This window comes from Desmodus rotundus, chromosome 1, assembly GCF_022682495.2.
Source record: "Desmodus rotundus isolate HL8 chromosome 1, HLdesRot8A.1, whole genome shotgun sequence".
Taxonomy (NCBI): Eukaryota; Metazoa; Chordata; class Mammalia; order Chiroptera; family Phyllostomidae; genus Desmodus; species Desmodus rotundus.
Window position 1 is genome coordinate 210,523,358 of NC_071387.1, and position 24,443 is coordinate 210,547,800.

At 54.5% G+C, this 24,443-nt stretch overlaps 1 protein-coding gene across 1 annotated transcript in view; it reads left to right on the forward strand.

The window, feature by feature from the left end:
• MTREX (Mtr4 exosome RNA helicase) overlaps nucleotides 1–24,443 on the forward strand; it is a 44,358-nt gene that overhangs the window by 17,050 nt on the left and 2,865 nt on the right. Inside the window, exons 12-26 of the mRNA XM_024571983.4 lie at nucleotides 615–746; nucleotides 2,206–2,285; nucleotides 3,376–3,486; nucleotides 4,082–4,183; nucleotides 6,354–6,479; nucleotides 9,949–10,099; nucleotides 11,977–12,149; nucleotides 12,721–12,789; nucleotides 15,070–15,198; nucleotides 15,323–15,433; nucleotides 16,538–16,726; nucleotides 19,290–19,453; nucleotides 20,217–20,322; nucleotides 22,421–22,477; nucleotides 23,459–23,621. Coding sequence (XP_024427751.1) covers nucleotides 615–746; nucleotides 2,206–2,285; nucleotides 3,376–3,486; nucleotides 4,082–4,183; nucleotides 6,354–6,479; nucleotides 9,949–10,099; nucleotides 11,977–12,149; nucleotides 12,721–12,789; nucleotides 15,070–15,198; nucleotides 15,323–15,433; nucleotides 16,538–16,726; nucleotides 19,290–19,453; nucleotides 20,217–20,322; nucleotides 22,421–22,477; nucleotides 23,459–23,621 — 1,863 coding nt within the window. The remainder of the gene's footprint in view (nucleotides 1–614; nucleotides 747–2,205; nucleotides 2,286–3,375; nucleotides 3,487–4,081; nucleotides 4,184–6,353; nucleotides 6,480–9,948; nucleotides 10,100–11,976; nucleotides 12,150–12,720; nucleotides 12,790–15,069; nucleotides 15,199–15,322; nucleotides 15,434–16,537; nucleotides 16,727–19,289; nucleotides 19,454–20,216; nucleotides 20,323–22,420; nucleotides 22,478–23,458; nucleotides 23,622–24,443) is intronic.

The window sequence follows — 24,443 nt, forward strand, 5'->3', positions numbered from 1 at the left end:
AATCATATCCAAGAATGCCTTGCGTAATTCCATATCCTGAAGATTTACTGCTATATATTTTTAGTTTTGCTATTCTCTTTATTTTCCCTTCCTTTGCTCTCCTGCACCCAGCCCCCACCCCCCCTCCCTCTGGCCATCCCCACGCTGTTGTCCGTGTCCATGGGTCATGATATAGGTGTTGTGCTGACCCCTTCTCCCTCTTTCATCCTGTCCCCCGTCCCCCCTCCACTCTGACAGCTGTCAGTCGTCTCCCTGGGTCCACGCCTCCGTTTCTGCTTTGTCAGTTTATTTTGTTCATGAGGTTGTACACGTAAGTGACACCATATGGTGTTTGTCTTTCTCTGACTGGCTCTTCCACTCAGCGTAGGGCTCTCCAGGCCCATCCGTGCTGTCGGGAAAGGTAGGAGCTCCTCCTTCGTTACGGCCGTGCCGCGCGCCACCATGCAGACGCACACGGCTTTTTCACCCGCTCGTCTGCAGAGGCGCACTTGGCTGCCTCCAGCCCTCCAGCGCTCCTGTGTGTTTCTGGGGTTGCAGAGAGTTGGCCTTTAGATTCAGGCCTGTGATCCGTCCCAGGTTAATTCTGGGTTTGCTTTCATGCGCTCTTTCTGCAGGACCATCGAATGTGTTCAAGATTGTGAAGATGATCATGGAAAGAAATTTTCAACCTGTAATTATTTTCAGCTTCAGTAAGAAGGATTGCGAAGCCTATGCACTTCAGATGACCAAACTAGATTTCAACACAGGTACTACGTAATTTCCGCATAGTTTTGATGTTCCGTGTAGATGGATGTGATCTGTTCCTGGTGAGTCACGTATTGCGTGTTGCTAGGACATGCAGTTCGCCTTACAGCTGCGGTAGTAGGTACTCGTCCCGTTTGTGAACGCTTTAGGAGAGCCTTGATTTACCGTTTCTTCCCTTTCTTCCCGTCTTCTCTTCCTGGAAGCTGTGAGTGCCCTGCTCTGTAGGGCCCAGAGAAGCCCCCCGAGAAGCACGAGCGCCAGCCTGCGGGGTGCCACTGCCCAGGCTCCTTGGGTGCTGTGGTCCGTCTGGCTGCCCAAGGGCTGTTCTCATCATCAGTCTCCTTCCGCACCCGCTGGGAGGGCGCTGGGCTTCGTGCTCTAGAAACCCACACCAGGCAGAACTGCCCTGCACCTAACCTGGCTTTTGAATAAAGGAAGAGAACTTCCAGCAGACGAATAAATTATTCTCGTATTGGCTTTAAACGTAGCTCACTTGATGTCACTCAGCGAGGCGGTGTAGCACAGCCTGGCTGAGCAGGCGGCCGTTGCTCAGCCCCACCCTTTGCATGAGTGATCCTACATAGGGAGATGTGGATGCTTGTCATCCAAAGTTACATTTCAGCTACATTGTTTCTTTACAAATCACGGAATTAAACCTGTCCATATTAAAGCCGATACTTACTTATCCATAGGTAAAAGTAACAAATGACAGATAACCTCTTAAAGCCAGTAATACAGCAGGTCCTCAAACAAGGTTTTCTTCAACATCATTTTGTTACAACGTTGAGGAGATGCTGTAGAAACTGAAGTCTGTTTATATCGTTTGGCCTACGGTAAAATTGGTCTCATTATACATCATTTCACTTAAAAGTCTCAGAACAGAACCCCTGGACTCTGAAGTGAGAACTTCCTGTATTTTTTTGAATGAGTGAATGGCTCTGCTTAGAGGTGTCTTATTATGCCTTCCAGTGCTGAATCTACTTCCTACTTCGCGGGGCAGTGGTGCAGTGATGAGTCAGTAGCGTTTATCAACTCCCTCCCACCTCTCTCACGCTGTACAGGAGGGCGGCGTGCGGGCTGAGCGCACAGGCTTTGCATGGTGCCCTGGCAGCTGACAGCAGTGCCCGTTTGCCCCAGCCTCGCGCCCTGCCCCTGGGAGCGGGCGTCGGAGCCCAGGGGCCTGTGGTGGTTAGATTGATGTGCTGCTGTCGGAGTGCTTAGCACGGTCAGCTGCTGGTCTGCAGGGTCGGGCTGGGCATGGGTTTAGCCTGCTGGATAGGTTTTGAAAGGTAGTGGATTTCATTCAACAATTACCAGGTCATTTTAATCCACTTTCTCTTCTGAGCATCTCAGATGCCAGCTCTTCACCGTCACTTGTCATAGACCGCCACCCTTTGGGCGGCTGAGGTGGGGACCTGGAGTCGCGTCGACACTGACGGGCCTGTGGGTCTTCTCTCGTAGACGAAGAGAAGAGGATGGTTGAAGAAGTGTTCAGCAACGCCATCGACTGCTTGTCCGATGAGGACAAGAAGCTCCCCCAGGTTTGTGTGTGGGGGCGGCAGACCGCGTACCTTCACTCCGCGCCTCTGGGCGTCGTGACTGCACCGCACCGCGTGCCCACAGCAGCAGGCACGCTGTCTTCACTGTGGCTCTCAGCGCCCGACACGTGCTGCCCGAGGGGCGCTTCCCTGGGAGCGGTCGTGGTCTGGCGCCTCCTGCCCCTGTGCCGACGGCGCCAGTTGTAGGTCCCCGAGCTCTTAAGGCTTCAGGACAAAGCAGCAGCTCAGCCCAGTGGGAGCCACGTGCTTAGTCCGGGGTCTCACGTCCGCTCTGCCTCACTCTGCGGGTCTTTTCCTTTGACTGATAGAATTGCCTGGGGCGCTCTGCTTTCTGCTGGTGTCTGGGTGTCTCACCTCGTGGGTCTGGGGGTGTGTCCCGGTCAGGAGAGCCTTTGAGCAGCTGCCCTGGGGGTCTGATGTGCGTGCAGCTCTGAGAACTGCCGCTCTGGTCCAGCCTGGCTTGGGGGTCCGCCCTGTGACCACTTGGACGTGCATGGGGTTTGTGACAGGACCGTGGTTGCACGTTGATTGGAAAACAGCATTTCCTTACCTAGTCGGTGTGCGGGTCTTCCTCCAGGCTGGACCGTTGGTGCCAGAGGCCAAGCCACGTCCACAAGGTCCTGCGTCCTAGCACGCGACCCGGGGTAGACGGAGAAGTATGATGTTGGCGTCTTAGAGTTACTGACTTCCTTTGGTCCGGGTTGGCCGGAATTCACGTTACTGGGTGCAGATACAAACGTTGCCCTGTAACTTTTGACTTGTTGCGGGAGTTAGAGTGGTGCTGGAGCCTTCCACTGAGGCAGCAGAGCATCTGTGAAGCTGGTTTAAAACTCGCTGTCAGACCTCTGCACGGGCTGTCTTCTCAAAGGACGCGAGGGCAGGGTTCCACTGTCTCTCGACAGTTTGATGGGAACCCGGCACTGGCTTTCGCTTCCATTCTGAAGAGCTCACCTACCTACCGTTTCTTTAAGCAGCGTCCGTTCTTAATCGCCCGTTTTGTTAACTTGGTTGGTTGGACGCCTTTGATTTCCCTTTTCCTCACGTTGTTCGATAACTGTTACTCCAACCGCAGGTGGAGCACGTGCTTCCTCTTTTGAAGCGGGGGATCGGTATTCACCACGGCGGCTTACTTCCGATTCTGAAAGAAACTATAGAAATTCTGTTTTCTGAAGGGCTGATAAAGGTACGGTTTTACTTTGATCTATTGTGCCCTAGAATTGCACCGCGGGAACAGTCTGAAAATTACCGAGCACACCGCTGGTAGACAGCTCTGCGTCGTTTCTGTGTTGGCTTAGCGAGGTGGCGCAGCACACGTGGTGGTCCCTGCACGGTCCCTGCGCAGTCTCTGCATGGTGTCCGGCTGCTTCCCCTGTCGTCTGACCGCCGAGCGCTCCCGTGAAGCCGTTCGAGGCTGACCGTGTGTGCCTGCGAAGTCCTAGATGTGAACTGAAAGGGCCGCTGACTCCGGTCCCCTCCCAGAGGCCTAACAGTGTGTCCAGCTGCTGCCTTGCCTGTGACAGGCCTGTGCTTCCCGAGCTAGTGCCCCTGGAGCTGGAGGAAGACTATTCCCTGAGTTAAACATTTCCTGGGATGCAGAGGACGTTAAATACGATTTAATAATTTTACGTGCGAAATACCGAAATGTTTCTGAGAAGAGCTTACTGTCTCATTTTTATAGGGTCTCAGTAACAACTAACCTTGAAAAGTGATGATCTGTTACAAAATTGGTGTTTCAGCTGAAAATACGTGTTTAGTTGTATCGTTATTCATTTATTTAGGCCTTATTTGCGACGGAGACTTTTGCAATGGGAATTAACATGCCAGCCAGAACAGTTTTATTTACAAATGCCCGAAAATTTGACGGGAAAGACTTTCGATGGGTAAGTAAAGTAATTTGGATGTGGAAATAACTTCGGTCCTTAATGATTTTACTTAAGGTGGTTTTGGCTCATGCAGTCTTTGAGATTTCCAGTTTGAAATACTCGTGAACTTGCACCTGAGCTAGTGCAACACATTTATCAGAGTTAAACTTCAGATCATTTACATCTCTGTCCTTTGGCCACAAACACACTTCCGGTGAAAGAGCGGTGACGAGGGAGGAGTGAGCGTTCCGGGGCCCGGGACGGCTGCGACGGTCTCACACACTCAGGGTTCATGTCCCCTCAGTCGTGGGACGGGAAGCACCTCTGCTGTGGTGGCCGCAGGTGCGGTGGACCAGTTGCCCTGACGTTGGCAGTGGGGCCAGTGGGGTGTCCCGGGCAGGAGGAAAGAGAACGTTGGGATCGCAGGTGCAACAGTGAGGGGGGGGTAGAAAGTAAGTTCTTAACTTTAGAGGGAAGTAACCGAGTCTACAAACATCATCGGGCGGAAGTGGACAGGCGTGCAGTGAAATATGGCATTATGGAGTCGGAGATAGGTAGAAGAAGGAGAAGGGAAGTCCCGTGCATATATGAGGTCAGGGAGGACTTCCTGGAGAAGGCGCTCCGGACCCTGAGCAGCAGCAGCAGCAGCAGCAGCAGCAGCAGCAGCGGGCACGTTGCGGGGCCAGCAGAGGGGGGTCCCCGGGCTGAGCCTCAGTGCAAGCCAACACGCACGTCCTCTGGTGTCTTTAGAGGAGATTCAGAGTAGTCAGCCGTTCCCTTACTAACTTCGTATCCTCTGAAATGGCGACCCTTCTCCACGTGAAGAAGTTGTGGCAGGAGTTAATAATCAACTAAACACTGAGAAGTACCCTTGGTAGAATGGTAAAGGCAAAAGCCTTTTATTTGCTTTATTTTAATACGTGTGGGGTGCCGTTTCTCTTCAGAAATTTTTCCATAGCCTTCAGAAATTTTCTGTAACTTGTAGCTTTTTTGAACTGAACTTTTAAAAATTAAATGTGGAATATGATTTTTAATTCTGAAGCTGCTAAAAGTCTTTCATTTGTTTTATATTTAAAATTAATGTAAATTTAAAAATTCTTCATAGTCTATCAGTTTAAAATTACTTAACTCTCCAAGTAAAATCAATACCACAAGAAAATACGTAAATAAGTCTTGTGACCCTTACATGCTCTTGGCCTCCTGTGGGCCCGTGGGGAGGACACAGGGCGTGGTGGGGAATTGGGTTTAAGAAAGGAGCCTCTCCTTGTTGAGTCAGAATCCTGACTGTGAACCCTAAAAATCGTAACGTGTCCGAATGATGCCCTTTGGCCCTGTGGGATTTTATCGGACGCCTTTTGCAAATATTCTTTTCGGGTATTTTTTAGGGTTGGTTTTCATTGCTGCTGTTGCTTCCTTGGTGCCTCCCTTGCTCCCAGGAAGCCAGGTCTGAGTTTGACTCTGTTAGTAACAGGCCTTCTTGCGGCACAGTGGTTCTCGCTGATGCTTGAGCCAGAAGGTTTCTGAGGATCTGGAACCTGTAGGCTCCTCCCCAGGGGAATGGTGTGCGAGCACATGGAGAGAAAGCGTTGCCCAGCGCTGAGGTGCTCCATCGCCATCCTGAAACCTGCACGGGAGGGGGGGGGGGGGGGTGTTGCCCCTCCCTGCACCTCGGTGGTTGTCAGCAGTGCGTGGGCTCCGCTGAGCCCCACCGTGGACGTGCGGAGCCGGGGAGGGCTGCGCTGCTCTGCCACACGTGCTGGTTTTACGTCGGTCTCCTTTTGGTCTCAAGTGAGAGACTAATCGAATCAGAAGGAGTATTTTGTACAGTGTGGCCATTGTTTGCTTCTTTAGACTTTGCTGTTTCTCAGAATATCTAACTTAAAAACCAGATTTTTATGCCAGTGAATAAGCTGATATTTCCCAGTGGGTCTGGTGTATTTGATCATTTTGGAGCTAAAATTTAAACGTTATTTTGTAAGTGTGTTTTGCATTTTTGTGTTTTCACTTACACTCTCCTAAGGGTTCATGTTTTTAGTCATAGGGTTTTTGGGGGAGGTTTTTGGGGGGCGGGGATGTTGGGGGTGAGGGAATATGTAACTTTGGCTTATGTATTTTCTAAGAAAAATTGTACGACTGTGTTTTTACCCGGTTTTCCCTAAACTTGGATCTTCTGTCTGTGTGCATTCAGATTTCCTCCGGGGAGTACATCCAGATGTCCGGCCGCGCGGGCAGGCGGGGGATGGACGACAGGGGCATTGTGATCCTCATGGTGGACGAGAAGATGAGCCCCACCGTGGGGAAGCAGCTGCTTAAGGTAACTGAGAGGGCGCTGCCCGGCACGGGGAGGCCGAGGGCAGGTCTTCAGGAGCCACTGGAAGTTAGCTTCGTCATTGCAGGGGCCTTTCTGAGTGAGCTGACTCACCACCCTGTCTGGGCTTGGGGCTGCGGGGCTGCGGGGGTAGGGGGAGCTGCTCAGAGGGCTGCCACCTCATACCCTGCTGTCTGTTCTCCCCCGAAGAGCAGCTGGTGTCATGGAGGGGACGGCAATCACTTTGCCCTTCAGTCCAGCATAAGGGGACCTTGTACTGCTCCCCGCAGGGGCTGCCCGCTGCCCTCAGGACAGAAAGCGCTGCCCAGGGTCCCAGTGTGTGGGCGGTCCCACCCCCCCCCCCTCGGCCGCCCAGGGAGCTTGCTAAGTCAGCTCTGCAGTCTGCCCGTCTGTTCGCTTGTTGGTGGGTGGTAGCTGTCCTGATACTAACTGCATGTTTTTTTTAAGCTTTACTTCAAATTAGCCTATTCATTTTGCCTTCTTAGTATTTGTGTTTGGATTAAGATTTTTATTTTTGTTTTCTTTTGAAGAGCTTCTTAAGGACGTTCAGCCTGGTTGCTTTTCTTGTCCTTCTCCGTGTCAGAAGTTATTAAATCCCAAGAAACAGCTGTTAATGAGATAGGAAACTTAATTAAAAATACAAAATTAGCTGCCAGCTTGTGAGCTATTTGAAATAAGGGTGAACAGGGGAAGGAACTGAGAAGCACAGACTGGTATCACAGAACAGGCGCCGGGGTGTGGAGCACAGCAGAGGGATGTGGGCAACAATGTTGTAACAGTCGGGGGTGGTCTCAGGCGGGTGCGGGAGGCATCGGGGCCCCTTCGTAAATTAAGCACCCGACCGTCTAAGCACTGGGCCGCGCTCCTGCAACTGGAGCAGAATAGTCCCGAACAGCAACCGTATTTGAAAAACAAACATTTAAGACAAAACATAAGTAAAGCTTCAAAGCCCATTGAGACATCCAGAGGGCAGTGTCTCTGCAGCGCACTGTGCCCGATTCCTCGGACGTGGGGGCTGCCTGGAGGAGCTGGGGGGGGGCTGGCAGCCAGGTGGGCTGGCAGCCAGGTGCGCGGGCGCAGAGCTGGGTGAACGGCGCCCGTGTGTCAGGTTCACGTGCGCGAAGCTGGAGCTCGTTTGCACGTATTTATAGTGACCGTATTTTTAGTTTTAAAGATTAACCCCTGGAAGTACATCTGCTTTTGAACATTTATGTAGCTTTAATGCTTCATGTGAGGAAAATGACACCAGACTGGAAATGGGTGTTTCTGTTCTTTTTTGTAAATCGTGCCAGCTGCAGCAAGCATGGTTCCCCTGTGCTTGCACTCCACGTGTGGGGAGAATCCAGCCAGGCTGGCTGCCCGCAGGGGCACTGTTTCAGTGACAGCGCCTGGCGCTCTCAGGAGAGGCTCTTCCTTCCTTTTCCTGGACTCTCTGGACACCTCGCCTCAGACGTGTACAGTCCCATCGTCTTTTGTTCATTGAACTTTAAAAACGTTACTGTGGAGGGAACACGAGAGATTTACCCTCTTAACTCGCGTTTGAGTGCCTGGCACCTGACCGTGGGCGCAGTGCTGTCCTGCAGTCCCCAGGTCCCCAGGGCTGGCTCAGCTCCCCGGACGGGGCTCCCTGCCTGTTGACGGGAACTCCTCCCCCTCCTCCCGCCCCTCACGTCTGCCAGTCGTGACCACGTTAGATACTCGTGCGAGTGGAGTCACGCAGCGTGCCACGCGGGGCCTCCCGTGCCCTCAGTTCACCCGCGTGGTCGCGCACCGAGGGCGGCGGCGTTAAGTGAGAGCGGCCACTTCGCACTCGCTGGACTGGTGATAAGTTGAAAGGACAGACGAGGACAGTGTTAGCGGGAGCACAGGGAAACCAGCGCTCGTGAATTGCCGGCGGCAGTGTGAAGTGGTGCCGCTGTGGAGGGAATACAGTCTGGCAGGTCGGCAGAGGTTAAATTCAGGAAACGACGTGGCCCAGCAAGGTCACTCGTAGGTGTTTGCGGCAGAGAAATAGAGACACACACAAGAACTTGGACCCAAATGTCAGGGCAGCGGTGTTCACAGTAGCCAAAGGGTAGAAGCGACCCAAACGCCTGCCCACTGGTGAGTGAATGAACACAATGGGACGCACCCACAGTGGAGTACTAACTATTCATCAGTGCAGAGGAGTGACGTGTGACCTGTGTGACAGCGTGGATGAGCCGTGAGAACACTGTGTAAGTGACAAGGTCACACACTGTGTGGTTCCATTTGCATGAAGTGTCCAGAATAGGGAAGTCTACAGAGGACGTAGTAATGGAAGAGAAGAGTAACAGGAAAGTAGAGGCTAGGTCTGCTGGAAAAATCATGAAGTGGTGAAGTGGCTGAAATTGTCTTTAATTTCTCTCTTCCCCAAGAACGTGGCTTTTATATTAACCTCAGGTCTCCCTTTGGCCCTGTTTTCAAGGAAAGTAGTTAAAAATCAAGGTTGAAGGACTTGTTAACTGTCCCTAGGGTGACTGGCTCTTGATTTTTGGGGTGTTCAGGAGAGCCATCAGTTGAGACTCCGGCAACAGCTCTGCACCTCCCCCTCCTAAAACCCTGCCTGCCTGCATTCCAGCTCTGCACGGTGTACCGGGGGCCTGTGGGGCTGGGCCTCCAGCTCCTGAGCACCCTGGGTGTCGGTGTGCTCCGCCACACCGTTCAGGGACCCGGAGCGGTGCCGCGTCGCTCTGGGGAGCTGAGGGTTTGGAGGCACCGGTTTTTATTCTCCTGCCATTCAGAATGGCAGGCTGTGCTGCAGCGCCAAGCCGACCGCCCAGTCACTGGAAGCCGGCTCCTCTCACCTGCTCAGACGCTCGTCAGTGTTGTCTGGGGGGTGAGCTGACGGAGAAGCCATGTCGTGAACGTTCTAGTCACTGTGCCAGGAGGGAGGGGATGGCTGCTCACACCAGCGGTCCGCGACTGGCCCGGAAGGGGCCCGCCTCCATGGGGTTGGGGCCGCAGAGTGGGGTGCTGTCTGATGCACAGGCGGCACAGGGCCGCCTGCACTGGCAAACAGGGTGTTGGAGAAGCTGTGTTTTAGGGAGAGAAGGAGAGCGAGAGAAGCGTCGATGTGTTGTTCCACTTATCGGCGCTTTCACCGGTTGGTTCTTGTCTGTGCCCTGACCAGGGCCCCAGCCTGCAGCCTTGGTGTGTGGGGACGACGTTCTAACGGACGAGCCCCCCGGCCAGGGCTGCAAACAAACAGTGTTTCAGCTGCTGCTGTCCTGTTAGCCGTTCTGTTTTGTCCCTCCGCTGTCCCAAAGATGAACTATTTTTTCGCTTTGTATCGGTCCTTTTAAGGGGCGAACTTAATACATTTCTGTAGTATTCATTAACATAGAGTTAAATTATTAAGCAGTTCAACCGGTGAAAAGTTTTTCTGTAAAATTACTTGAACACCCTAAAACACTGGCATGTTTTTCTCCCGTAGGGCTCAGCTGACCCTCTGAATAGTGCTTTCCATCTGACCTACAACATGGTTTTGAACCTCCTCCGCGTGGAAGAAATCAACCCTGAGTACATGCTGGAGAAGTCCTTCTACCAGTTTCAGCACTACAGAGCGATCCCGGGCGTGGTGGAGAGTAAGTGGGGCCGCGCCGAGCTCGCAGGCGCGGGTGTGCTGCTCTGGCTCTGTTGCTTTCTGGCGGGGCAGACCCTGTCCTCACGTGAAGTCCGGTGAGGGCTGCGGCCTGGCCACCAGGGCCTGATAGAGTATTTCAGAGCGAGAGTGTTGGGTTGGACAAAAAGGTCCATTCGGTTTTTTCCATAAAATAAAAGACACATTTTCCATCTTTACCGATACATTTATTGATTTTGATATTTTGAGTATGTCATCTACCTGTGACTATTGGCTTCTACTGGGGTGGAGGCCCGGGGTGCTGCCTGAGACAGCCCCACAGCAAGGAACTATGTGGCCAAAATGTCTGCCATGCAAGAACCTTGGCAAACCGCTTCAGGCACGTTCGACCGGTCACGGCACCCTCTCCACACACTGCACAAGTCTTTTTTTGCGTTTTTACCTTTCCTGAAATGATACGTAGAAAATGTTGCATATTTTTTTCCATCTTCAATATTAAAATGGCTGCACAAAAATTCACTTTTGATAAGTTTTTTTAATGCACACCGATGTGACAGCTGTCACAATACATTCTAACGACATTGTTTTGAGTGAAGTTGAAGACAACTAAACGCTATTCGAGCCGTCATATGGAAAAAGCTAAACAAAGACTGGCCAGCCCAATGAGAAAGCCCTGTCAGGGCACCTCTGGGTAGTGGGTTCGAATTCAGGGTGAGCTGCTGTCACAGACAGCGTGGTAACTCGCGTTCTGAGTAGTGCCGTGATGAGCGCCTGGTGTGATACTGATGCGTTTGCCCGGTAGGGAGCACTGTAGGGGGGCCGCGCACGCTCGCGTGCTCGCTCTCTCTCTCTCTCTCTCTCTCTCTCTCTCTCTCTCTCTCTCTCTCTCTTTCCTTCTCTCCCTCTCTCTCTCTCGCGCGCGCACGCTGGAAAAGAGTGCCGTGGTCCACGTTTATGGCCCCGACCTGATGAGTGACTGGAAACAGGGCACTTCACCCTGGAGCCCAGCCTTTGTGCAGTTTCTAGTTCCTGGTGTGACGGCGATGCTTTCTAAGTGCGGAAAGTGAATGTTCGCTGCTAATCACATTCAAGTAGACTTGTGTGTTGAGTCCTGTCTTAGAGGGGACTGTGGCTGGTCCATAGAACTGATTAAAATCTAAAATAGAGGCACACTTTGAAAACACGGGTTTGGGTAAATCTTTAAAAAATAATGCATAAGTCACGTTTAAAAACCCCCCAGAAATCAGCAAAAGGTACAGCAGACAGTTGGAACAGTTTATAAAATCTCACACGGAGGCGCCCCGCCAGCACTGCGAGCGCTTTCCAGCCGCTCTGTGGACTCGCCACGGTTCTGCCTGCGGTGGAGGTCGAGGCCTGCGCTGCCCGCGTGGAGGGCGGACAGCGGGGCCTGTGGCTGCTGCGCACTTGAGGGGTTCGGTGCTTGACTCTGATCCATTCAGATGACCCAAGCGCTCATGCCTTCCGGCTGCCCTGCCACAACAGCCTACCGAGAAAACCTGTCGCCACAGGGCTCTCGGGGCAGCTCTGTGCTTAGAGGTGCAGGCCTGGGCGCCCCAGGTTTGGCCACCTCCCCCACCGCAGGGGAGAACCGCCTCACCAGGTGGAGCCACTGCTGGGCAAGGGGCGCCGTGAGGACGCGCAGTCACTGAGTCGGGGAGCTAGAGGGAGAGTCGAGAGGTGGTCCTTGGAGGAAGAGGGGGGAGACCAAACAGCAGGCCTCGGGCCTCTCCGGAGCTCTTCCCCCAGACCTGGCGTCTCTGCACAGCCATGCCATGCCCGACCTTGCGGGGGGAAGGCGCCGAAGGGGCCACTACACAGGGCGCGTGACTTTGCGGCCCTGCGCATCCCTTCTGTTCACAGAGGTGAAGAGCTCGGAGGAGCAGTATAATAAAATAGTGATACCAAACGAAGAAAGCGTGGTCATCTATTACAAGATCAGACAGCAGCTCGCCAAACTGGGTAAAGAGATTGAAGAATACATTCACAAACCAAAATACTGCCTGCCGTTTCTACAGCCAGGCCGTTTGGTAAAGGTATGTTGTTCTCTCCATAAAATATCTGGGTGTTCTAACACTCGATAGTTTTGAATCGCTGCCCCACTTTTTCCTGGGTAAAGTGCTTCCTGCTACAGTGGTTGGTCTACAGCAACCACGCTGTTTTGTTGGTCTGGTGTGGCCCTGATTAAGGGGTGTCATCAATCAGACTTTCGTTTGGGGGGGTGTAAACTGAAGTGGATGGGTTTGGAATTAACATATAAAATACTTCTAGTTATAAAATCTAAAAATAGAGGCAGTTTTATTTACCACTAAGGCAGCTGTAAGTCTGAGGCGAATTTATTAATAAGCTAGACGCTCTCAGAACAGACTCACTGTATTACCACTTTCAACTTCGGTTTGCCGATTGAGAGATTCCCGCCGTTGCTGCTCCAGAGGTCCTGGAACGTGGCGGCGATTTCTTCCTGCAGAGTTCGTGTCGTCTCCCGCAGCAGTGGTCTTTCAGCAGATACTGCCGCAGGAAGACCCGGTTTTACCAGCCTGGAAAAGGGAGTCTAAAACTGCCTTTTGACGTCAGTGTCCGTGCTTACCTCCTTTTCTTTCTCTCCAGGTAAAGAATGAAGGAGATGATTTTGGTTGGGGAGTAGTAGTGAATTTCTCAAAAAAGTCAAATGTTAAGGTAAACCACTGTTCTTCAAATACAATTTTATAAAGATTATTAGTGAAATGTTTTTTTCAGACTCATGAAATTGATCAAAGTATAAAAAGTATTATTACTTTAAGAGAAGATGTAATAAATTCTCCCACAAGGAATTAATGTTTTGAATCTTAAATTTTGTTCTAAAAATAGTATGGTTTATTTTCCTAACAAAAACAACGAATTTTAATTTCATGACAGTTCATATTTTCTTCTCGGAGTTCATCAGTCCTTTATGTAATATTCATTTTAAAATTGGAAGTAAGAAAAGTCAGCTTTTGACGCTGAAGATTGGAATTTTGATTTGGGGATATATTAAGAGAGTTAAAGAAATCAGGAGGACTGGTCGGTTTCAGTTACTCTAAAGGGAGGCAGTGATAAAGTTGATTTTGGTCGTGGCAGGAATGTTCTGAGAAGATTACTTAGATGGGAAACTAAGGACGACTCTGTTAATCGGTTAGGAGAGTGCCTGCCCGGCCCTTCAGGCAGCCGTCTGTCCCTCCTGTCCTCTTCAGCCCGTTGTCTGCCGGTCTGCGACCTGAAGCGAGATGTTTGTGTCTCTGTGGATGTCCACCCGCGCCGTCACAGTGGAGGGTGCGCCCGAGCTGTCTGTGCAGTCTCGAGGTTGGCCGTGTGTCCGCCTGTGTGCAGAGGCAGTCAGGAATTGCGCTCTGGGATGGAAAGGTGGTCCTGTGACGAGTGAGCTATGAGATGCCGAGGTCACCTGTTGTGGAGAAGCAGGTGTTTTGATGAATGACCAATGACTAATCCCACGGAAGAGCTGCTAAGGGTATTTAGTTTACAAAATGGTTAGTGATTATTAATTTACAGGATTTGTTTAAGGGTTGTCAGCCACTGTGTAGCTCTTTTGCACCCAATTTAGCAAGCACGCACTGACCACAGACACAAACCCCCCACGCTCTGTCTGCGGTGGCCCGTGGTGAGGAGGGAATGAGGACAGGAGGCAGCAGGTGGCAGCCGCTTCAGGACAGACACAAGCAGAGGGCACATGGAGCATGGGGGTGGGGTGGGGTGGGGATTACGTCCGAGAAGAAAGGGATTTAAGATGCTAAAGGGCACCTTGGAGAAGGAGCAGACTTGTTTGCTGTCTGGTGGCGGTGGAGAGGCCGTGGGCGGAGAGGCCCGGGCGTTTCCGGTGCCAGGGCGGGGCTACTAGCATGGGGCAGGGTCGAAGCGCAAATGTGAGCACTGGAGAGCAGAGCCAGCGTCGGAGGTGGTGGTGTTGTGCGTGTGTCCAGATCCTCCAGGGAGAGGTGGGTGTGATCAGGAGTTTGTAGGGTCCTGGAAGAGCTGGCCGAGCAGACATGAGTCAGTCAGTTAAGGGGACTCGTCCCCTTCCGGGGTGAGCACGCGGGAGGGTTTGGATGGAGGACACAGAGCCGGGACAGTCCTGGGGGTGTGGAGGGGGCGTGGTTACAATTGTGTTTGTATTTGGAAACACATGGACTGTTGTTAAGCAGTTGGTAGTTTGTTGCAGAAATAAACTTTTAAGTGTGGATTCATTGTCATTTCTGGACACTTTCCATTTCTGAGCAGGAACTGTGTGGAGGAGGGACCAAGCAGTCATATCTTTGCCATGTATCTCTGAGTCAAAATAGCTTTTATCTGTTTTATACAAAGGAGATAATTCAAATATTGAACTAAAAAGCAGAGAGGAGGCCCTGGCCACGTAGCTGAGTTGGCGAGGGTGTCATCCGAGGAATTCTTTGCTAAAGAAAAGAAGGATTTTGTTACTGCTGGAAAGGCTGCTCTCAAGGCATTACCGTGGTGCAGAAATTGTGATTAGTCCTTGGACTCCAGGAGGCAGGGCCTCACCGGAGACTGAGATCTCACAAGAGAGTATTTAATGGAGTCCCATGAAACCGCACTCTGGAGGGCCAGTGTACAAGCAGTAAACTCACCTGCTTGCGGTGTTCCTGTTGTTTACTCGGGGTGATTTGAAGATAGAGGTTGGTTTTTGATACTGATAGTTTCGGTTTTAAAAGACTCTGGTATACTAATGAATACAGTTACCAACTTTCATCGGAAACTTAGAATGGCGTTTTATGCCACAGTGGTCATGCTGTTGGAAACTGTATCGGGGGATTGCTCTCTCTGCTCACCCCGTGGAGCAGCGGAAGGCCAAAGGGGGCGCTCTTTCCACGGAGTCAGCGCTTGCTGGCAGCGCATGCCAGTCGCCGTGCTCGGGCCCAGCACCTGGCCCAGAGAGTCAGTGGCCCTCCGCGCCTCTTGTTCTTCCAGCCCAACTCGGGGGAGCTGGACCCCCTCTACGTAGTGGAGGTGCTTCTGCGCTGCAGCCGGGAAAGCTTAGAGAACTCAGCGACTGAGGCTGCCAAGCCAGCCAAGCCCGACGAGAAGGGAGAGATGCAGGTACGCTCAGTGAATGTTTCCACGTGTCACACCTGTCACGTGTGACGATGCAGCGCCTTTCGGGGACCGAAACCACCTTGGGGAAGTGCTGGGTTGATTGTAACAGAGTCCCGCTTGCTGGCAGGTGGTTCCGGTTTTGGTGCATCTCCTGTCTGCCATCAGCAGCGTCCGGCTGTACATCCCCAGAGACCTGCGGCCACTGGACAACAGGCAGAGCGTGCTCAAGTCCATCCAGGTGGGCGTGCCGGCTGCAGAAACCAACTCTGCTCAAACAGGGACGCGGAGGTGCCTGGCGTCCTTCTGAAGACGTGGCTGGCTTCAGGGGAGCTGTGCTCACCACCAGTAGAGCCGCTTCTCTTCAGTAAAAGTGGCGGCAGCCGAGCCTCGGTCTGCCCACGGGGGGTGGCAGAAGCAGGGCCACACACGCAGGACGCTGAGCAGGTGTGCCAGGGTGTGCCAGGGTACCCGCCCGGACCCTCGACCACCTTTAGCATAGTTAACAAGCGGTGCAATAGCTTTGTTTTCAACAAAAACTACGAGTTTCTGGAACATGTTATTTTCAGTAAAGGGAGGGCTCTGGTTAGTTGTTCAGTGAGTGAGCCTTTGGAGCTGAGCCCCCCAGGCACTGGAGGCTCTGTGCGGGTCCGGGCACACACAGGTGGGACACGGGGTGCTCTCCGGGGCGTCTCTAGGCTGTGGTCCTTGAAACGAGCAGTTTTCTTGACGTCGTAACAGTTTTCATGGATGCACCTGTGTGTTTAATCCCTAACTGGCCAAATCCTGTCTCACCTGCAAAGCCTCTGCACGGCCCGCGAGGCCTCCCGGAGACCCGGTCGCTGCGAGCTGGCCCCTCTCTGGCTCACGTGCTCGTCACGTGCACGGTTGAGTCACGTGAAGAAAGGCAGCAACGGGGATCCGGGCCCTCTGCAAGGGGCCCGTCCTCGCCTCAGGCGTGCGCCCCAGGAGTCAGCCCTGAGGATGCGGTCGGAAGGTTGAAAACAGCTCGTGCGCGGAGGAGTTGGTAGGACAGGGCTGTCTGTGAGGATGAGAAGTTTGAACAGCCCGTGTGCGTGGCAGTGGGCCGTCGGAGGGTCGTGCCGCAGCCGGGACTCGTGTGGCTGGGCACGCCCCCCACCGGTGCTCACAGCGCCGCAGCTCCACGGCGCTTTCACAGGCAGAGGCACCCGCAGAGGTGGGCAGTGCAGAATTCCTGCCACGTAGCAGCCTGTTCAGTTTTACATTTGTGTGCAGAGAAAATCATGAGAGAAAATACCGACTCCGTTCAGTCCCGACGGGTTTTGTCTCTGAGAGGAGAACTAACCTCAGGCACTTGTTTCAGGAGGTTCAGAAGCGGTTTCCCGACGGCGTCCCGCTGCTGGACCCCGTAGACGACATGGGCATTCAGGACCAGGGGCTGAAGAAGATCATCCAGAAGGTGGAGGCCTTCGAGCACCGCATGTACTCCCACCCGCTGCACAACGACCCCGGCCTGGAGACGGTGTACACGCTCTGCGAGAGGAAGGCGCAGGTGCGGGCGGCCGCGGGTGTTGTGTCCGTCACCGCCTCCTCTGGGTCCCGTCAGCTGTGCGTCCAGGAAGCTGTCCTTTCAGTGAGCTGTCGGCTCCAAGCAGGACAGGGTGAAGACCGTTTCACTCTAGTTTGGCAGTGGATGGCGATTTCGAGCCGTGTTTTTTGTGAGCTCTGCTCCACGTAGCATAATACTCACCCTTTTAAAGCTCAAGAGTCAGGGGTCTTTAGTGTATTTACAGCTTTCTGCAGCCATAACCACTATCAGGTTCCAGAACATTTCCATCCCCCCAAAGAAACCTCGTGCCCGTCAGCGGTCACTCTCCTGCCCCTCCCTCTGGCCCTGGCCGCTACAGGCCTGTGGACGTGCCTGTCACTGCAGTCCCGGGCACATGGCCCTTGTGTCTGCCCCTTCCCTGCGCATCGTGTCTGCAGGGGTCACTCCCATGGGCACGGCAGGCGGCGCTCATCCGCTGCACGGGGCCCCGAGTTGGGTTCGGTCAGGCGTCCGTCAGTGGACCTCAGGGTCCCCTGTGGCTTTTATGGGTAGCGCTGCTGTGAAGGCTTGTGTTTGTGTGGGTGTGCGCTCCCATGCGCCTCAGGTGGACTCAGGTGGAAGTGCTGGGCCGCGTGGTAGCTCTGGGCTGAACTTCAAGAACTGCCAAACTGGTTTCCAAGGGGCCGCATCCCTTTCCGCCTGCACCGGCAGCGTGTGGCTTCCAGGCTGTCTGTGCCCCATAGCGCTTGTTCTTGTCTGTGCTGCGCGGCACAGCCAGCCCGGCGGAAGGAGCTCTGGTAGCTCAGCTTTTCCTGGGAGTTGGCTGTACTTGCCGAGCAGGAAAGGCGTTCTGACAGGTGTTCTGAATGAGAATTTAGAAAAAGCTCTTGGAAGTGAGCATATCATATTCCTCCCCCTGCCCACTTCCCTGCAGCTGGGGCCTTTGTCCTGTACGAAAGGTACTTCCTCCTGGACGCAGGTAACTCCTGCGAGTGCACCTGTTCACCTTTGCTCACATGCCACTTGGTCGCATTTGTCAATCCGCCTCCCAGACCAGACTGAGCTTCTGCAGGGCAGGCATCTCGTCTTGGCTCCTGCGCCGACCTGTCTTCATAAAGCAGACCTGTAGCACTCACTGAATGACTGAGTAGGAGCGACTCGGCTGGGTGGAGCAGTGTGTGAAGTTCAGGTGGTAGCTTTCTATGAACGAACCTGACGTGTCATGTGGCACGCAGCTGTGTGCTCAGTGGACGGGGTCCCCGTGCTTGGCCACAGTCCGCTCGGCGGGGCTCACTCTTCCCGCCGGACTCAGCAGAGCCACTCCCCGCCTGCTCCTGCGCTGGCCCTGCCCCCCCGCCGTGGCCACCAGAGGGTCCCCTGGATGGTTCCACAGTGTGGGGCGGACGGGAGCTTGCTTGACCGGTGGTGGGAAAGCTCTGGAGAAAGTGGTGGGAAGCCAGAGAGGCGTTGTCCGAGCTACTCAGGTCCGCCCAAGGAGGCCCTTGGTGCGAGGCTGAGGGGCGCTGATCTGTCGTCGCAGTGACTGCAGCACAGGGGGAGCCAGGGCCGGCGCTGGAGCATTGCCTTAGTGGTCGGGCCCCGAACCGCCGGGGCGGGGGGGGGATGGCAGTTTGGCAAGAACGAGGACGTGCACCCAGAGGCCGGAGGGAGAGCCCCAAGTGGTGTTGGGGCCGCGTGAGTGTAGTGCTCCCCCACCCCATGTCTGTACGGTGCTTGTGTTGAAGTGTTTTAAACAGACATTTATTTATTTTTAGGGAGAGGGGAAGGGAGAGAGAAAGAGAGGGGGAGAAACATCAGTGTGTGGTTGCCCCTCGCGCGCCCCCCACCAGGACCTGGCCCACAACCCAGGCCTGTGCCCTGACTGGGAATGGAACTGGAGGCCCTTTGGTTCGCAGGCTGGTGCTTAGTCCACTGAACCACACCAGCCAGGGCAGAAGTTTTTAATGAATGAAAACTACAAAGAGTTAACACTTTAGGGGAAAACCTGTCTTTTGATGGCCTCCAGCGAGTGCAGGATAAATTCCACACCCCTTAGCCCTACCTAAGAAGCCTTCAAAACCTGACCCCTCGACGGTCCTCGTTTTAAGTGCCCGCACCCCTGACCCAGCTTCCCCACCTCTAGGGACAGAGGCCGTAATCGGCCACCCCTCCGTCTGCCCCTGGTGCTTTCCCACTCACTGGTGCCCTCCTCCTGGGCCCCACCTGCCTTCACGCAGGGGCCCTGCTCTGTCCCCCAACTTCTTGAGCTTTTAACGAGAACCAAAGCGCCTGCTCTGCCTCCCGCTTTTCAAGTAGACGTTGACATTTTCCGTGTACTTACTACCCCCTCCCCTCGTGTGTCGTGACTGTGGACACGTTCTTCCTCTCGTGTGCGACGTCCGGGAAAGCACCGTAGACTCCTACCGGCCGCCTGCCCACTGCAGCTTTGTCAGCGAGGCGTGCGGTGCGGGCTCCTCACACGCTCGCCGCCTTTTGTCCCGCTGCGTGGGCGCCCCGCTGGGCTCTGCTCCCTGTGCTGAGCCTCCTTCCCCTGTGCACGCCGCAGATCGCGCTGGACATTAAGTCGGCAAAGCGAGAGCTCAAGAAAGCGAGGACCGTCCTGCAGATGGACGAGCTCAAGTGCCGCAAGCGCGTCCTGAGGCGGCTGGGATTTGCCACGTCCTCCGATGTCATCGAGATGAAGGGGCGCGTGGCCTGTGAGATCAGCAGGTGAGACCGGCTTCCCCGGTCCGCGCCTCTCCTTCACGCCGCCGGTCGTGCGTGCCTTTCACGGGGAGGGCAGGCTTCGGCCGGGAAACTGAGGGACTAGAAAAGGACGGTTTTTAAAACCTCTCGGGTCCCATTCATTGACGCAAACACCATTGGCATTTTGGTCCACGTCCTTTATTGTCACGCATGTGGGATTTTTACTTAACTGTAATCTTATCTTAGACAATTTAGTGTCCTTTTAAAAATACAGAGGGGCAGGAGAGTGCGGGCGGCTGGGCAGCTTCAAGATGCGCAGGGCACTTGCTGTGGTCCACTCCGGGCCGTGAGTGACCGCGGGGCGCGGTACTGCGTGTGAGTGGGGGCCTGGGTGGCTCTGCTGCGCATCTCCGCACCAGGAGGCCGTGCAGCGCCCCGCATGCCGCTCGGGGGCGCTCAGGCTGCAGTTTCCATCCAATGAAGTCGGATCGTCGTTTGTAACACAGAGAGTTCAGTTACAGAGGCCCGGGGACCCAGGTAATAAATGGGTGGGGACAGCTTTGTCCTGGTATACTGCCAGTTAAGTAACGGTTCTTCATTTCCACTGACACGTGCGGCCCGGTGTTTGCTTCGGTGGGGCCGTCCGTGACTCGCCCACTGTGGGTTCAGTGGGTGTGTGTTGGTGATTGGAAGGCCTGCCGCTCCCTCAGGCGATATCCCACTCTGAGGGGGTGTGTGCGCCCATCTCTCTGCCCTCTGACGTGCGGTTCTCCCCCCGTGGGCGCAGTGCCGACGAGCTGCTTCTGACCGAGATGATGTTCAACGGCCTCTTCAACGACCTGTCCGCGGCGCAGGCGGCGGCCCTGCTGAGCTGCTTCGTGTTCCAGGAGAACGTGAGTAGGCGCCTCGGCACAGCTTGCTCCTTCACCTGCACGTCCATAATCTGGCTTCAGTGCCGCCGGGCACGGTGTAGTCACGGGAGTGCTCTTCCAGGCTGACGCGTCACAGGTGATGCCAAGTAGAGATCAGCCCGACGCTAACACAGGTGCTGAGAGTGAGTTCGGTAGCTGAGTGCATGTCAGGAGGGGGCGTGAAACGGGATTTCCTTGTTGGATGCCCACCATGGATCAGATGTGAGTTGCGAAGGTGTTCTGTAGCCCGATGCCTCGTCTGAAGGTCTGGCCAAGTCATCCAGCCCTAGAGAGAGGGAACAGGCTGAGGGAGAGTGGGGTCCAGCGCCCCAGCAAAACGGGAAGGGGCGGAGTGAGGGTGGACCGGCAGCCCTCCTGCAGCGCTGGTGGGGAGCTGCCGGGGGCGTGCAGGGCTCTGGGCCTCGTGGCGGATGCAACACCAAGTTTTCCACGGACGGTGACACATCCAGCCTGTCCTCTGGGAGGACAGCCTGACGTGCCGAGGACACGGCCAGGAACCTGCTCACCCACGCTCCGTTCCCGAGATGCACGCCACCTGTTTCAGAAAGGTCAAGTGCGTGTTCCCCAGCTCACTTTTTACAGCTCACGCACTGTAAGAGATGACAGAACAAGACCCCTGCCTTCTAAACTTAATTTTCACGTTGCTACGTGTTCTGAAAGACCTGTCACCATATACACACTTAGCTTAAGTCAACTGTGAAAGACGGAGTGGTTTTTCAGCCTGCCGCTGGTGTGTTTCACTGCCCCCCGTCCTCAGTCAGATCTGGCCCATCCTTTCCCTCAGTAGGCGGGGCCTTTCCTCTCTGCTCCGGTCACCGTGAAAGTTGCAGCTGCCGGGGCACCAGAATTGCCCCCTCGTGGTGCTCGCACGCGAGGGGGTGGAGGTGACCATAAAGAAATGGGGCGCACGCAGGGTACATCAGGCAGGCGAGGGAAGGGTGAGCGCAAGGTGAGCGGAGAGGGGAGGGGACACACTGCACCCCCCTGAGGGCAGCATCGGCGAGGCCCCAAGGCTTCGGGGCGGGCCAGCGCCTTCTGCTGCAGGGGCCGCGGGCCAGCGTTCTTTCCCCTGTGGGACGGACAGCTCTGCTTCCTCCTCCTTCATCGTGCTTCGTGCTCCAACAGGAGTGACGCGGAGCCTGGCCCGTGATTTACACGTGTGTGTGTGCGCGCGCGCATGTGTGAGATGCACATCGAACTGAGTCCCTGTGGGTGCTGGTGAATGAAGGCACACCTATTGCTCCTCACCTACAATTGTTTTAAAAAGTTACCTGTGACTGTTTCAGGTCCTGTCTCACACATACATACAGTCCACTTTTAAATTGATTTTGTTCTTGTGGAGTAAGTCTTTGTCAAAATTTGTTCACGAATCCTGTTTCTGTTGTAATCACAAGCTACAGGTTTTCAGTCCCTGACCTTCTCTTCTCCTTGACGGGGTGGAAAGCCAACACTCAGCGTTTGAGCAGCTTGTCCAAGTTCAGTGGGTTGTCAGTGACAGACCCGAAACCCCGTCCCCTAAGTGAGAAACTGACACGCTTCCCACTCGTGGGAAGTCATGTGAGGAACACACACCGAGGTTAAAACTGTGTCTTATCCTTGGTTAGAGAGCTGGGACTCTGGTACAGTGTAAATCGAGGACGTGTTTTTAATGTTCTTTATCCCAAATTTTCACTTTCCGCAGATCGAGAGTTGCCTAGAATCAGAGTTGTTTCGAAATCAGACTATGATGAAACAGTTCGCAGTAATTTTGATGTAACCTAACTACTCCGCACGGGACTGCTCTCCCCCAGTCCCGTCTGTGGTCGGGGGAGAGCCCCAAGCGAGCGCCCTCTGCACCCTTAGCGGTGTGGCGGCCTCCTCCGGGGTAGCGTACAACACGGTGATTCGGGGTGAGCGCAGTGCGTTTTTGCTTTCGTAAACTGTGAGCTGTTCAGAAAATGATGCCCAAGGCCTGTAATTAATACTAACAGGTATCACGAAGGCTTTGTTTTGTTAAAGCAGCTTGTGCAGGCAGCATTTCCAACGTGGGTTTTACCTCCGCTCTCCTTTTCTTCCACAGTCCAGTGAGATGCCCAAACTAACAGAGCAGCTAGCAGGCCCACTTCGTCAAATGCAGGTAAGATTTTTCTTAAGCCGCATGGTTTACGAATAGCGTACTGTAGACTAAACAGTTTTGACAGTCTGCTTATGCCACGTACCATTCAGCAGAGACAGCTCGGGTCAGGATTAAAGACGGCAGGTGATGTTAGCCTTTCACGCCACTTGGTGCTGTTCGCAGCGCACCGTGGCGGCATTTGTGAGTTCTGTGTGAGGGACTCGGCAGCCCCGCACCACGCAGCCCAGAGCGCAGCTGCTCTGGGCGTGGGCGAGCAGGTGTGGTGTGGACGGGCCGCCCAGCCGCCCAGCACCTGCTCCCTTTTCCTCAGGGTTGGGAACGGCGTCCTGTGTGTTCCTGTTTTCTTAGGATGAAGTGATTTCTGTCCCCCGTTCAGTATTATACAGAAAGACCGGGAGGGTGGACTTTTCGGCTTTTCAGGAGAGGAATGGGAAGGGAATTGTAGAAACAGGCCCCTCGGTGGAACATGGAGAGTCCCTTGATATTACGAAGAAATTTAAACTTCCAGAGCCACGGGGACCTCTGTAGATGCAGGTGTTTTTGACCTTCTAGATTTCCAAGGAGAAAAGGATGAGTCTGAATTTCCCACTGTGGGAAAAGGACACCTCTGCCCGCCCTGTTGTGAGGGGCTGTCGGGGGAAGCAGCATGCTGCCACAGGGCACGCCCCCCCCCCAAGCCCGCGTTGTCTGGTTTGTTCGTGCAGCCGCGGGCGCTGCTCCCGGGCTGCTCTGGAAGGGCGGTCGTGGAGAGTTTCTGGTTTGGGTGAAAAGCCTGGTGTTGGCCTGCTTTCCGTGGCCGACCACTTCCGTGTGATGGGGACATAGGACGGAGATGGCCCATGGCTTCTTCCGAGCAGGGAGTCCAGACGGCAGGCACGCTGCCGGCCAAGGAGAAGGGACCTGTGGGTGCTGGCTTTGGAACTCAAGGGGACAGTGGTGTGGCAGCTCAGTGTGAGGAGTGTCCCCTTTTTGTCCTCAAAGGAATGTGCCAAACGAATCGCGAAAGTCTCAGCAGAGGCCAAATTGGAGATTGATGAGGAAACTTACCTGAGCTCCTTTAAACCTCACCTGATGGACGTAGTGCACACCTGGGCGACCGGGGCGACGTTCGCCCACATCTGCAAGATGACCGATGTCTTCGAAGGTAGGGCTGGGCTCTGTGTGCGTGTGGCTTTAATGGAGCGTGAGTCATAGTCTTTTTAACTTGGGATAAAAAAATGGAATCTTGTGCCTGTGTCGATCAAATACATTCTCCACAAGTCCTCCGGACTGTTTAATAACTTAGTCTGCTCGTCCTGAATGCCTCATGCATTGCGATCCTGGGCCAGAGCCTCTGCTGTCACAGTCACAGACCGGACGGGTGGCCCGCTCGTTTGTGGGCGGGGCCGGGGGTGGTGCAGCTTACTCTCTGGTGTTACCGCGCTGGTGCTGACTCAGTGGCCTGCTGTGTAAGCCACAGGGGGATGGAGAGGGTGTCTGTCACCGCCTCTGCGAGAAGTCACACCATGTCACAGAACACAGTGCTGCGTGAGGAAGAGTACTTCGTTCTGTTTGTTTTCAGAAAAATCAAGGGCAGCAGCCCCGGGGATCTAGGAAACCCTGTGAAATTGACTGCGGGTGGGGTTTCCACTCTCTGCCCAAGTGGGAAAGTTAGCGAGTCCGGAAGGAAACCCTGAGACTGCCGGAGGAGGAGCGGCCTTCCCACGCACAGCGGCTGCCTCCCTGGCTGTAGGAGCCGGGTGGCAGTGCGTGTCTCCTGGAGTGGCAAAGGTCAGGCGGCCGAGAACCGAAGTGAAAGAGGGACCGCAGTGCTGCCGCAGCATGCGTGCTCGGAGGACGCCGGGCCTCGCCCATGTTCTGTGACCGGGCGTGTGCGGCGCAGCCCCGCCTTAGTGACTGCTGCGCTCCTCCAGCAGGAGGAAGGAAGCCCTCGGGTGGCCTGCGCACAGGGGTGTCCCTCTGGGCC